The following is a 13,670-nucleotide window of genomic DNA, read 5'->3' as shown; positions in this document are numbered from 1 at the left end:
TGATGAGAAGAAGTTGTGTTTTTTTTTCATACAAGTGGTCTGACGGTCAGTATTATTCCAGTGAGTGCCAGAGGCTGTGGAAGCTGTGTAAATATTTGTCAAGTTATATAGGCCACACAGCAATGATGGAATGAGAAGAAGGATAGGAGGTGACTGGTATTCTATCTGCCCTTGTTATGCTAGAATGCTGAATAGCAGCACTCAATCATCCCCTGGGTGAGGCCACAATCAGCCTCCCCTCATCTGATCTATCTTCTTAATGGTTGCTTTTGCCCTCTCTTCCCCTCCCCTTCAGGTGCAGGAATGCTGGCAGAAATGAATGAGCTTTTCAATCAAGAACACATGAACACAAGAAATAGGAGCAGGAGTAGACCATATGGCCCATCGAGCCTGATCCACCATTCAGTACGATCATGGCTGATCTTCGGATTCAACTCCACTTTCCCACCCGCTCGCCATATCCCTTGATTCCCTGAGAGACTAAAACGATGGAGCATCTACAACCCTCTGGGTAGAGAATTCCAAAGATTCACAACCATTTGAGTGAAGTAATTTCTGCTCAACTCAGTCCTAAATGATCGGCCCCTTATCCTGAGACTGTGCCTCCATGTTTTAGATTCCCCAACCAGCAGAAATAATCTCTCAGTGTCGACCCTATCCAGCCCCTTCAGAATCTTATATGTTTCAATGAGATCACCTCTCATTCTTCTAAACTCCAGAGAATTCAGGCCCAGTTTACTTAGTCTCTCGTTATAGGACAATCCCCTCATCCCAGGGATCAAACTTTGCTGAACTGCCTGCAATGCAAGTACATCCTTTCATAAAAGTGGAGACCAAAACCGCGCAAAGTATTCCAGATGTGGTCTCACCAAAACCTTGTACAATTGTAGCAATACTTCCTTATTCCTGTACTCCAATCCCATTGCAATAAAGGCCAACATGTGTGGCATCGCAGGTGAACCCCACCCTGTCCTCCATCCACATGTATGCTCTTTCCAGTAAGTGGAGTGGGGGTGTTGTTACTGGATATTGCTCCCAGGAGTAGGATTTCAGGCTGTGAATTCATTGCCCTCCACAACCTAGGTGCACTGAGACTATCTGGTGAATCCACCTCTTGTTCTCCCTCCCACCCACCAACCCACCACTACTAACTCAGGAGTCAATTAGGCACTTAAGTGGTCAGTAGCAGGTCTTCCCTGGGATTAAGGACCCTGCCGATGGAAGTCCCGCCTGTGAGAGCTGCCAGCCAATCAGAGGCCGTCAGCTCTTTAACTGAGCAGCACCACTGCAGAGGTGGGGCTGCTGCCGGTACTGGATTCACCTGAGGCACTGGATCCAGGCCACTGGTATGTCTCAGCGAGAGGGGTTTTGCGGGATGAGGGGTCATGGGGAGGTGGGGTGTGGGGGGTCGGCAGCAAAGGCAGGGGGTTGGCTTTCAGCAAGCCCCCCCCCCACCCCCCCCCACACCTTCCTGATGCCGGGTCCCTCGATCAGGCACTAAGTGCCTTTTAACGGGGGACTCCCCACCACCCAACCCCAGAGCTGGCAAGAAACCACATTGGTTTGCTTGGTGTGCTCCCCGTGCGGCAACAGGCCCGCCCACTTCTGGGCTAATACCGGCAGAGGTGGGATGAGGCCCTTAATTTGCATTAATTGCCCACTTAAGAGCCTAAATTGATGGTGGGGGAGGAAGGCCGTCCACATGCTTAATTGGGTTGGAGGCAGAAAGGTGCCAGTGTCTCCCGCCCCCCAAAACCCCACCACCACCACCATCCGACCCGATTATATGCTCTCACCACCTCCAAAGTCGATGTGGGGGAGAGCATAAAATTCCCCCCTTGGTTACCTAATCACTAGTTCTGGTTTGCTTTCTACCAATCATGAGATGTACTGCAAGCTGAGCCTTGTCAAAGCACAGCGCAGCACATATAAAAAATGATTAATGCAAAGACTGCAGTATTTACTTGGCCACAGTGGGGGAGTGGGGAGACACAGGCAGCTCCTGTGAATTCAGCAACCATTTATTACTTTTCAAGCTCTGGGACCCCCACATTTATCATTTCAGTATATTACCAGGGAGCAGGGCAGGACCTTCTGACAAGGTTGTAAATCACAAAGAATGGTTTCTGCTCATTGGTAGAGGTTAGATTGCAGTCTCAAGTGTACTTACAGCTATCTGACAATTGCAATGTGCATCAGACAGTACATCTTAAAGATTTACTTTTGTCATTGTATCAAGCCTTTTGGTCTGCTGCATAAAAGTCTTGTTACAGCATAGTGACACAGCATCACTGTACCAGCTTTGTTACAGGATAGTGACACATCATCACTGTACCAGCCTTGTTACAGCATAGTGACACAGCATTACTCTACCAGCCTTGTTACAGGATAGTAACACAGCATTACTGTATCAGCCTTGTTACAGGATAGAGACACAGCATCACTGTACCAGCCTTGTTACAGGATAGTGACACAGCATTACTGTACCAGCCTTGTTACAGGATAGAGACACAGCATCACTGTACCAGCCTTGTTACAGGATAGTAACACAGCATTACTGTATCAGCCTTGTTACAGGATAGTGACACATCATCACTGTACCAGCCTTGTTACAGGATAGAGACACAGCATTACTGTACCAGCCTTGTTACAGGATAGTGACACAGCATTACTGTACCAGCCTTGTTACAGCATAGTAACACAGCATTACTGTACCAGCGTTGTTACAGGATAGTGACACAGCATTACTGTACCAGCCTTGTTACAGGATAGTGACACAGCATTACTGTACCAGCCTTGTTACAGGATAGTAACACAGCATTACTGTACCAGCCTTGTTACAGGATAGTGACACAGCATTACTGTATCAGCCTTGTTACAGGATAGTGACACAGCATTACTGTACCAGCCTTGTTACAGGATAGTGACACAGCATTACTGTACCAGCCTTGTTACAGGATAGTAACACAGCATTACTGTACCAGCCTTGTTACAGGATAGTGACACAGCATTACTGTACCAGCCTTGTTACAGCATAGTAACACAGCATTACTGTACCAGCCTTGTTACAGGATAGTGACACAGCATTACTGTACCAGCCTTGTTACAGGATAGTAACACAGCATTACTGTACCAGCCTTGTTACAGGATATGAACACAGCATTACTGTACCAGCCTTGTTACAGGATAGTAACACAGCATTACTGTATCAGCCTTGTTGCAGAATAGTGAGACAGCATCACTGTACCAGCCTTGTTACGGCACCGTGATACAGCCTCACTGTACCAGCCTTGTTACAGGATAGTGACACAGCATTACTGTATCAGCCTTGTTACAGAATAGTGACACAGCATCACTGTACCAGCCTTGTTACAGGATAGTGACACAGCATCACTGTACCAGCCTTGTTACGGCACTGTGACACAGCATCACTGTACCAGCCTTGTTAGAGGATAGTGACACATCATCACTGTACCAGCTTTGTTACAGGATAGTGACACAGCATTACTGTACCAGCCTTGTTACGGCACCGTGACACAGCGTTACTTTACCAGATTTGTAACGGCACCATGATACAACATTACTGTACCAAACTTGTTACAGGATACTGACATAGCATCACTGTACCAGATTTGTAACGGCACCGTGGTACAGCCTCACTGTACCAGCCTTGTTACAGGATAGTGACACAGCATTACTGTATCAGCCTTGTTGCAGAATAGTGAGACAGCATCACTGTACCAGCCTTGTTACGGCACCGTGATACAGCCTCACTGTACCAGCCTTGTTACAGGATAGTGACTCATCATCACTTTACCAGCCTTGTTACAGGATAGTGACACAGCATCACTGTACCAGCCTTGTTACACGATAGTGACACATCATCACTGTGCCAGCCTTGTTACAGGATAGTGACACAGCATCACTGTACCAGCCTTGTTACACGATAGTGACACAGCATCACTGTACCAGCCTTGTTACAGCATAGTAACACAGCATTACTGTACCAGCCTTGTTACAGGATAATGACACAGCATTACTGTACCAGCCTTGTTACAGGATAGTGACACAGCATTACTGTACCAGCCTTGTTACAGGATAGTAACACAGCATTACTGTACCAGCCTTGTTACAGGATAGTGACACAGCATTACTGTATCAGCCTTGTTACAGGATAGTGACACAGCATTACTGTACCAGCCTTGTTACAGGATAGTGACACAGCATCACTGTACCAGCCTTGTTACAGAATAGTGACACAGCATCACTGTACCTGCCTTGTTACAGGATAGTGACACAGCATCACTGTACCAGCCTTGTTACAGGATAGTGACACAGCATCACTGTACCAGCCTTGTTACAGGATAGTGACACAGCATCACTGTACCAGCCTTGTTACAGGATAGTGACACAGCATCACTGTACCAGCCTTGTTACAGGATAGTGACACAGCATCACTTTACCAGCCTTGTTACAGGATAGTGACACAGCATTACTGTACCAGCCTTGTAACAGGATAGTGACACATCATCACTGTACCAGCCTTGTTACGGCACCGTGATGCAACATTACTGTACCAGCCTTGTCATAGCACCGCAGCGTAGCTTCCATCTGCAGAACGAAAGGTAAATATTACTAGAGCAATTGTAGTGGGGGAAATGATAGAATGTTACAACAAAGAAATAGATGCTTCAGTCAAGCTAGTCTATTCTGGTGTCTTTCTCCTCATGAGGCCGCTACTTAATCCAGTCTACTGCTTGCTCCCCGTAACCTTTATCATTGCTGTTTTAGAAGCAACTAATTCTCTTTTGTTATAACTTAAGAAATCATCTTTGTCAATGGTTTACGGCTGAGAATTTCATATTCTAACACCCACTGTGTAAAGAGTTATTTTCTTTGAGCTGCTATTCAAGGTGCACGCCCCTTACTCAACCCTACTCAACCCTTACTCAACCCCCCAGGCAGCCTCCTGAAATGGAAATGTAGCATGAAGCGATGGGAAGGCTTTAGGCTAAATACAGCATCCATATTGAATGGCTGAACCAATCCAGAGAAGGATATGCATTTGAGTTGCTTTAATCTACAGGGCTATGGACCAAGAGCTGGAAGGAGGGATTAGACTGGATTGCTGTTTTTCAGCTGGCACGACCAAATGGCCTCCTTCTTTGTCATAAATCTTTCCATGCTTCCATATTTCTGAGGATGTCAATATTTTAAGTGATAGATGCTTGGGTAAGAGTTAGTTAATGTAGGGAAACGGTTTCCATTGGTGGGGGAGTCCAAAACTAGAGGCCACTAATATGATAGTCACTCATAAATCTAGTGAGGAATTCAGAAGAAACTTCTTTACCCAGAGAGTGATGAGAACGTGAAGGTTGCTACCACATGGAGCAGTTGAGACAAATAGCATAAATTCATTTAAAGGAAAGCTAGGTTAGTACATGAGGGAAAAAGGAATAGAAGGCTATGCTAAGAGTGGGATGAAGTGCCATATATACCCGTGTAAAAGTTGAATTTTTGAGGCTAAAATTTGGCCTTTTACCAGTCATCTTTTCAAACTTTTATTCACAAAATAATAGCCACCATGGAGATAGGGCGTAGAGTCAGATGGCTGTGCGGGGAACTATGCATCCATTCTGGCGACGTTCACTGACCCATTCGGCAACTTTACCATCTAATTGTGCCCACTTACTAGGCTTTCACTTGTTAGCACTTTTATTCTTTGGCATCTTCATGAGCTGTGTGGAAAGTTTTCTCCAATCTCTGTCCTTCTTCTCTGATACTTTGAATTCTCTTGCTGCCGCAGAATTATTTGCCTTCTCTGTGCACGCAATGACTTTTAGTTTAAACTGCACTGTGTATTTATTGTTCTTCCTTGGCACTGTATTGAAAAAATGTGGGGATCCTAGCTGAACATTCTGGCATTTATACTCGTGCGTGATTAGAATGTTCTATCTGTGGTCTGAAAGTTAAGGTTGACTTTTACACGAGTATATACAGTATGTTGCAGGAAGGTTAGAGTGGAGCATCAACACAGACATGGACTCGTTGGGTCGAATGGCCTGTTTCTGTGGTGTAAATTCTAGTAATTCTATTATGAATTGAGAGTAAAATCCTTGGTCACATGCTGCTGCCCTTGAGTGCAGTGCTTCAAACTGAAATGTAAGGATGGAAAGTAGATTTTGAAGTAGAAAAAAGGAACAATGTCTTTTTTTGTTTCTATCCAACAGGGACTTCGGAAACCCAGTGCAGACGAGATCAGGCATGCCACAAATGCTGTTTTCTGCCCTTCCATGTTTGGCAGCTCCCTGGAAGAGATCATGAACATGCAAAATGAGCACTATCCAGACCGACAATTGCCATGGGTCCAAACTAGACTCTCAGAGGAAGTGCTGAAACTCAATGGAGCACAGACTGAGGGGATCTTCAGGTAACACTTGCTATCTGTTGTTGAATCACACTGGTAATTGTCAACTCTTTACTTGGATACAGTTCGCACACCCCAAGAATGCTCCAATACATTGAACAAGTGGAACCTAGCAATAGGTAGAGCCTCTTGAACCTGTTCTACCATTCATGGCTGATCTGCATCAAGTCTGACCTGGGTTATTATAGGGAGGCGGTGGTGTAGTGGTAATGTCACTGGACTGGTAGCCCAGAGGTCCAGGCTAATGCTCTGGGGAACGTGGGTTTGAATCCCACTATGACGGATGGTGAAATTTGAATTCAATTAATAAATCTGGAATTAAAAAGCTAGTCTAATAGCAACCATGAAGCCATTGTTGATTGTTGTAAAAACCCATCTGGCTCACTAATATCCTTTAGGGAAGGAAATCTGCCATCCTTACCTGGTCTGGCCTACATGTGACTCCAGACCCACAACGATGTGGTTGACTCTTAAAATGCCCTCTGAAATTGCCACTCAGTTCAAGGGCAATTAGGGATGGGCAATAAATGCTGGCCTAGCCAACGACACCCACTTCCCATGAACAAATAAAAAAAAGTCGGTGGTCTCTTTGACCGTGAGTGGCATCATAGCCAATCCCAATCTCTTCCTGGCACACACTTCCAGCATGGATTGTAGGATGACAATTGGACCGGTAAACCCATCAAGGGGAGCTGCAGCAACCCAGTTTTTTCAAAAATACCAAAACAAAATTCAGTGTTGATGAATAAGATGAGTCCTTACATCAAGTCTAAAGCATGGAAATGGGCCATTTGGCCTGACTGATCTATGCTGACATTTATACTCCACATGAACCTCCTGCCACTATCTTTTCATCTCTTAGTGTAGCTAAAGTTAAGAAATGCATTGGCTGGTTTAAGAAAATAATTGGAATTGACTAGCACTTGTCAGAGGTTAGAAGCAATCATGAGTGCAGTGTGAGAAAGAACCTACAGTACACTGCACACTGTGGGTTGGATTTTGTTCCCAGCCCGATATCAGGTTCCCTGGCGGGGGGCGGGGGCTGGAAAATCGGAGCAGCAGCAGCCACCACGGAACCCAACGCCAGGATTGCCAGGCCCCGATCTTCTCAGCAGTGGGGAAACTAATGAGAGCCCCTCCACCACTCTGCGACGGGACCCAAGTTAGCATATTTAAATTGTGTATTTGCATGAATTAAAATTTAAACTACTGCAATCTTCCCTTCAGTTCCCAATCCTCATCGCAACGAGCGGCACACACGCGCCTTCACTTTCGCGTCCAGGAAAAACTGGCATCACTGAGTTGGAGAAGGGGTGAACTCTGCACTCTGATGGGTGGGGGGGAAGAGGTGAACTCTGCACTCTGATGGGTGCGGGAGAAGAGGTGAACTCTGCACTCTGATGGGTGGGGGGGAAGGGGTGAAGTCTGCACTCTGATGGGTGGGGGGGAAGGGGTGAACTCTGCACTCTGATGGGTGGGGGGGAAGGGGTGAACTCTGCAGTCTGATGGTGGGGGAGAAGAGGTGAACTCTGCACTCTGATGGGTGGGGGGGAAGGGGTGAACTCTGCACTCTGATGGGTGGGGGGGAAGGGGTGAACTCTGCAGTCTGATGGTGGGGGAGAAGAGGTGAACTCTGCACTCTGATGGGTGGGGGAGAAGAGGTGAACTCTGCACTCTGATGGGTGGGGGTGGGGAAGGGGTGAACTCTGCACTCTGATGGGTGGGGGGGAAGGGGTGAACTCTGCACTCTGATGGGTGGGGGGGGAAGGGGTGAACTCTGCACTCTGATGGGTGGGGGGGGGAAGAGGTCAACTCTGCAGTCTGATGGGTGGGTGGGAAGAGGTGAACTCTGCACTCTGATGGGTGGGGGGGGAAGGAAGGGGTACCCTTGAGTATAGTGTGAGAAAGAACCTACAGTACACTGCACACTGTTAGGAAGCAAGCAGTGGTGATAAAGACAGGCTACATTCGCACTCACCTACTTGCCCTCACCCCAAGGACTGGAAAACCAATGAAAGTTTTGGCCAAGGGTGTAATTAGAAGGTCAGCAATCCTGGATACAAAGATAAACCCCACACACTCACAGACCCATTTTTATTGTCAAAAGGGAAGCTGGTAGGCCCTTCTTCAGTGATCTGGTAGGGAATATGCAACAAAATGAGTTAGTCATACAAGCAAATGTGGTCTAGAAAGTGAGGCGACATTTGTTTACTCAGCAAGTTCCATGATATGGAATGCAATGCACAAAAGAGGAGGAAGCAGATTCAAGAATAAATCAAAACAGAAAGTGCTGGAAATTCTGCAGGTCAGGCAGCATCTGTGGAGAGAGAGACAGAGGTAACATTTCAGATCTGTGACCTTTCATCAGATTCAATAGTAACTTTCAAAAAGGAATTGGATAAATACTTGAAAAAGAAAAGTTTGCATGGCTGTGGGGTAAGAGTAGGGAGTGGGACTAGTTGTATCATTAAAAGAGCTGGCACAGGCACAATGGGCTGAAAGGCCGCCTTCTGTGCTGTAAGTCTCTGATAAGTGACAGCCTAGAATATGTGCTCAACAAAATGTTGGTCGAGGGTGCAATTTCTACTTAAGCATTCCTGGACCCAAAGACAAATTGCACACACACCCCTTGACTTCATAACTTCTGATTCAGAGGCACTGGTGCTTGCTACCAATTGAAGGAAGCTGACAGGAAAGAGAAAACAAATATGCCTTTACACAAATAATAGGTCGGAAAGCCAGTGGTGCATGACAGATTGATATGATTGTAAAATGTATGCTTTCACTCTCATTTATTGCTGTGCCCTTTTATTAACCATCCAATATTAATATGCTGGGAGGATTATTGGGGCAGTTCATCATGAGAGGGAAAGAGATAAACACTGTGGCTAAGAATCTTCAATGAAGATATCTGCTTTCAACCAGCTTATCCTGTTTGAGCCTGAGCTGAACTTCAAACCGCACATTTATAACTATCGCAAAAACCACCTATCCTGACCCGCAACACCACCTTCCTCCCATCGTTGAAACCCTTCCCCTCTACAAAGTTATTCATTGTCAACCAGATCTTCCTCCCAACATGTCCCCTCTGTGATCTACCTCCACGGCGTGGCCCTTGATTCTGTTCCAGCATATTCCCCGCAATGGTTTCTGTCCCCTTCACCACATAATTATCTTGGGTGAGCCCCCAAGGTTTCATCCTGTACTTTCTTTTTCTCGATCTACGTGCTTTCCTTTGGCAACACCATCTATAGGCATGGTGTCAGCTTTAATAAAATATATACAGATGCCACCAAGCTCTACTTCTCTGCCATCACTCGTGAGCCCACAGTCACTACTTGTCCAACATCAAGTCACAGATCAATAAAAACCTTCTCCAATTTAATGTCAGCAACACTCAAGCCACCCTACTAATTCTTCATTAGAGGCTCTACTTATTATCCCCTGATTTCATTCTTTCCTAGGTTATTCACTCAAGCTGGACTTGGTACCTTGTTTGACTCTTGAGCTGACCTTCAAATCCCACATTTTTTAAATTCTTTCATGGGATGTGGGCATCACTGGCAAGGCCAGCATTTGTTGCCCATCCCTAATTGCTCTTGACAACTGAGTGGCTTGCTAGACTATTTCAGAGGGCAGTTAAGAGTCAACCACATTGCTGTGGGTCTGGAGTCACATGTAGGCCGGACTAAGTAAGGATGACAGCTTTCCTTCCCTAAAGGATATTAGTGAACCAGATGATAGTTTCATGGCACCATTACTGAGACTAGCTTTCAATTCCAGTTTTTTATTAATTAATTGAATTTAAATTCCACCAGCTGATATGGTGGGATTTGAATCCCTGTCCCCAGGGCATTAGCCTGGGCCTCTTGATTACAAGTTCAGTGACATTACCACTATGCCACCGCCTTCCCCCATAATAATTTATAATCAATATTGTCTTTGTTCAACCTTTCTCATTCTACTGTTGCCGAAACCCTCCTCCACGCCTTGGTCATCGAAAGTCTTGACTACTTCAAAACTCTCCTTGTCTATCTCAACATTAACCAGAACTATTCTATGCACATTATGTCTCAGACTAACGCCCATTCCCCTAACCTTGCCAGCCTTCACTCTCTGTCTCACTATTTGCCAACATGTCAAATTCAAAACCTCATTTTCATCTACATGTTCCTATCTACAAGCCTTTCAACAGCCTCGCCACTCCATACTTCTGCAGTCACCAAGCTAGCATGTTAGTGCTAAGCAAGTGCTGCTTGATAGCACCGCCGACGTGCTCTACTCTTCAAACCCTGGTATCCTTTACAATCCCATATCCTTCACACTACATTTGGCCATCTTCAGCTGTCTTGAGCCCACACAGTGGAACATAGGAATAGGAGTAGATTATTCAATCCCTTGGGCCTGTTCTGCCATTTAAGTAGATCATGACTGATCTGAATGAACCTCACTTCATTTATTCACCTTGATTCCGTAACCCTTAATACCTAACCTATCGATCACAGTTTTGACATTTTCAGTTGACTCCCAGCTTCAACAGCTTTTTGGGGGGGGAGAGTTCCAGATTTCCATTAACCTTTGTAAGAGTAAATGCTTCCTGACATCATCCCAAAATGGCCTAATTCTAATTTTATGGTTCTGGCTGCCCCCACCAGGGGAAATAGTTTCTCCCGATCTACCCAATCAAATTCTTTAATCATCTTAAACACGTCAATTAGATCACCCTTTATCTATACTCAAAGGAATACAAATCTAGTCTATGCAACCTTTCCACATAAGTTAACCCTTTTAGCCCTCAGTATCATTCTGGTGAATCTGCACAGCAACTCCCTTTCAGGCCTTTATGCAACTGACAGGAGGAGGAGGCTCCACAAACATTTAGGGGCGGCACAGTGGCGCAAGGGGCGGCGCAGTGGTTAGCACTACAGCCTCACAGCTCCAGCGACCCGGGTTCAAATCTGGGTACTGCCTGTGTGGAGTTTGCAAGTTCTCCCTGTGTCTGCGTGGGTTTTCTCCGGGTGCTCCGGTTTCCTCCCACAGCCAAAAGACTTGCAGGTTGATAGGTGAATTGGCCATTATAAATTGCCACTAGTATAGGTAGGTGGTAGGGGAATATAGGGACAGGTGAGGATGTGGTAGGAATATGGGATTAGTGCAGGATTAGTATAAATGGGTGGTTATTGGTCGGCACAAACTCGGTGGGCCGAAGGGCCTGTTTCAGTGCTGTATCTCTAAATCTAAAAAAAATTTAAAACATCCCCATCCTCAATGATGGGGGAGCCCGGCACATCAGTGCAAAAGACAAGGCTGAAGCATTTGCATCCATCTTCAGCCAGATGTGCAACTTGAATGATCCATCTCGTCCTCCGCCTGAGGTCCCCAGCATCACAGATGTCAGTCTTCAGCCAATCCGATTCATTCCACGTGACATCAAGAAACAGCTGACGGCACTGGATACTGCAAACCTGACAACATTCTGGCAATGGTACTGAAGACTTGTGCTCCAGAACTATCCATGCCCCTAGCCAAGCTGTTTTAGTACAGCTACAACACTGGCATCTACCCGGCAATGTGGAAAATTTCCCAGGTTTGTCTATACACAAAAAGCAGAACAAATCCAACCCGGCCAATTACTGCCCCATCAGTCTACTCTCGATCATCAGCAAAGTGATGGAAGGTGTCGTCAACAGTGCTGTCAAGCGGCACTTGCTCAGCAATAACCTGCCCACTGATGCTCAGGTTGGGTTCGGCCAGGGCCACTCAGCTCCTGACCTCATTATAGCCTTGGTTCAAACATGGACAAAAGAGCTGAACTCCAGAGGTGAGGTGAGAGTGACTGCCCTTGACATCAAGGCAGCATTTGACCAAGTATGGCATCAAGGAACCCTAGTAAAACTGGAGTCAATGGGAATCGGGGAAAACCGTCTGCTGGTTGGAGTCATACCTAGCACAAGAGAAGTTGGTTGTGGTTGTTGGAGGGCAATCATCTCAGTCCCAGGACATCACTGCAGGAGTTCCTCAAGGTAGTGTCCTAGGCCGAACCATCTACAGCAGCTTCAACAATGACCTTCTTCATAAGGTCAGAAGTGGGGATGTTCGCTGATGATTGTACAATGTTCAGCACCATTCGCGATTCCTCAGATACTGAAGCAGCCCATGTCCAGATGTAGCAAGGCCTGGACAATATCCAGGCTTGGGCTGATAAGTGGCAAGTAACATTGACACCACACAAGTGCCAGGCAATGACTATGTCAAAGAAGAGAGAATCTAACCATCACCCCTTGATATTTAACAGCATTTCCATTGTTGAATCCCCTACTATCAATATCCTGGGGGTTACCATTGACCAGATACTGAACTGGACCAGCCACATAAATACTGTGGCTTCTGGAGCAGGTCAGAGGCTGTGAATTCTGCGGCGAGTAACTCACCTCCTGATTCCCCAATGCCTGTCCATCATCTACAAGGCACAAGTCAGGAATGTGATGGAATACTCTCGACTTGCCTGGATGGATGCAGCTCCAACAATACTCGGGAAGCTGAACACCATCCAGACAAAGTGGCCCGCTTGATGGGCACCGTCGTCCACCATCTTCAACATTCACTCCCTCTACCACCGACACACAGTGGCAGCAGTGTGTACCAGCTACACGATGGACTGCAGCAACTCACCAAGGCTGCTTAGACAGCACCTTCCAAACTCACAACCTCTACCACCCAGAAGGACAAGGGCAGCAGATGCATGGGAACACCACCACCTTCAAGTTCCCCTTCAAGCCACACACCATCCTGACTTGGAACTATATCACTGTTCCTTCACTGCAGCTGGGTCAAAATCCCTTCCTAACAGCATTGTGTGTGTACCTACCAGGTGTGGACTGCAGCGGTTCAAGAAGGCGGCTCACCACCATCTTCTCAAGGGCAAGTAGGGATGGCCAATAAATGCTGGCCTAGACCGCGACGCCCACATCCCATGAACAAATTTTTTTAAATCCTTCCTGAGGTGCACTGCTCAGAACTGAACCCAATACACCAGATGGGGTCTGACCAGATCTTTGTATAACTGACATTGTATTCCAGCCCCTTTGAGATGAAGGCTAACATTCCATTAGCCTTTTCAATGTTTTTTACCTGTCTACTAGCTTTTAGTGAGCTTAAAATTACAGTTCCTAACTTCTCACCATTTAGTATATACTCTGATCTATCTATCTTAGGTCCAAAGTGAATGACCTCACACGTGCCA

The 13,670-nt window shown here is 46.2% G+C and overlaps 1 protein-coding gene across 1 annotated transcript in view; it reads left to right on the top strand.

Moving 5' to 3' along the window:
• Nucleotides 1-13,670, top strand: part of arhgap39 (Rho GTPase activating protein 39) — a 381,858-nt gene that overhangs the window by 343,735 nt on the left and 24,453 nt on the right. Inside the window, exon 12 of the mRNA XM_068052219.1 lies at nucleotides 6,231-6,430. Within this exon, the coding sequence (XP_067908320.1) occupies nucleotides 6,231-6,430 (200 nt within the window). The remainder of the gene's footprint in view (nucleotides 1-6,230; nucleotides 6,431-13,670) is intronic.

Source organism: Heterodontus francisci, chromosome 2, assembly GCF_036365525.1.
Source record: "Heterodontus francisci isolate sHetFra1 chromosome 2, sHetFra1.hap1, whole genome shotgun sequence".
Taxonomy (NCBI): Eukaryota; Metazoa; Chordata; class Chondrichthyes; order Heterodontiformes; family Heterodontidae; genus Heterodontus; species Heterodontus francisci.
The sequence above is the reverse complement of the archived record's forward strand: the minus strand, read 5'-3'. Positions and strand labels throughout refer to the sequence as shown.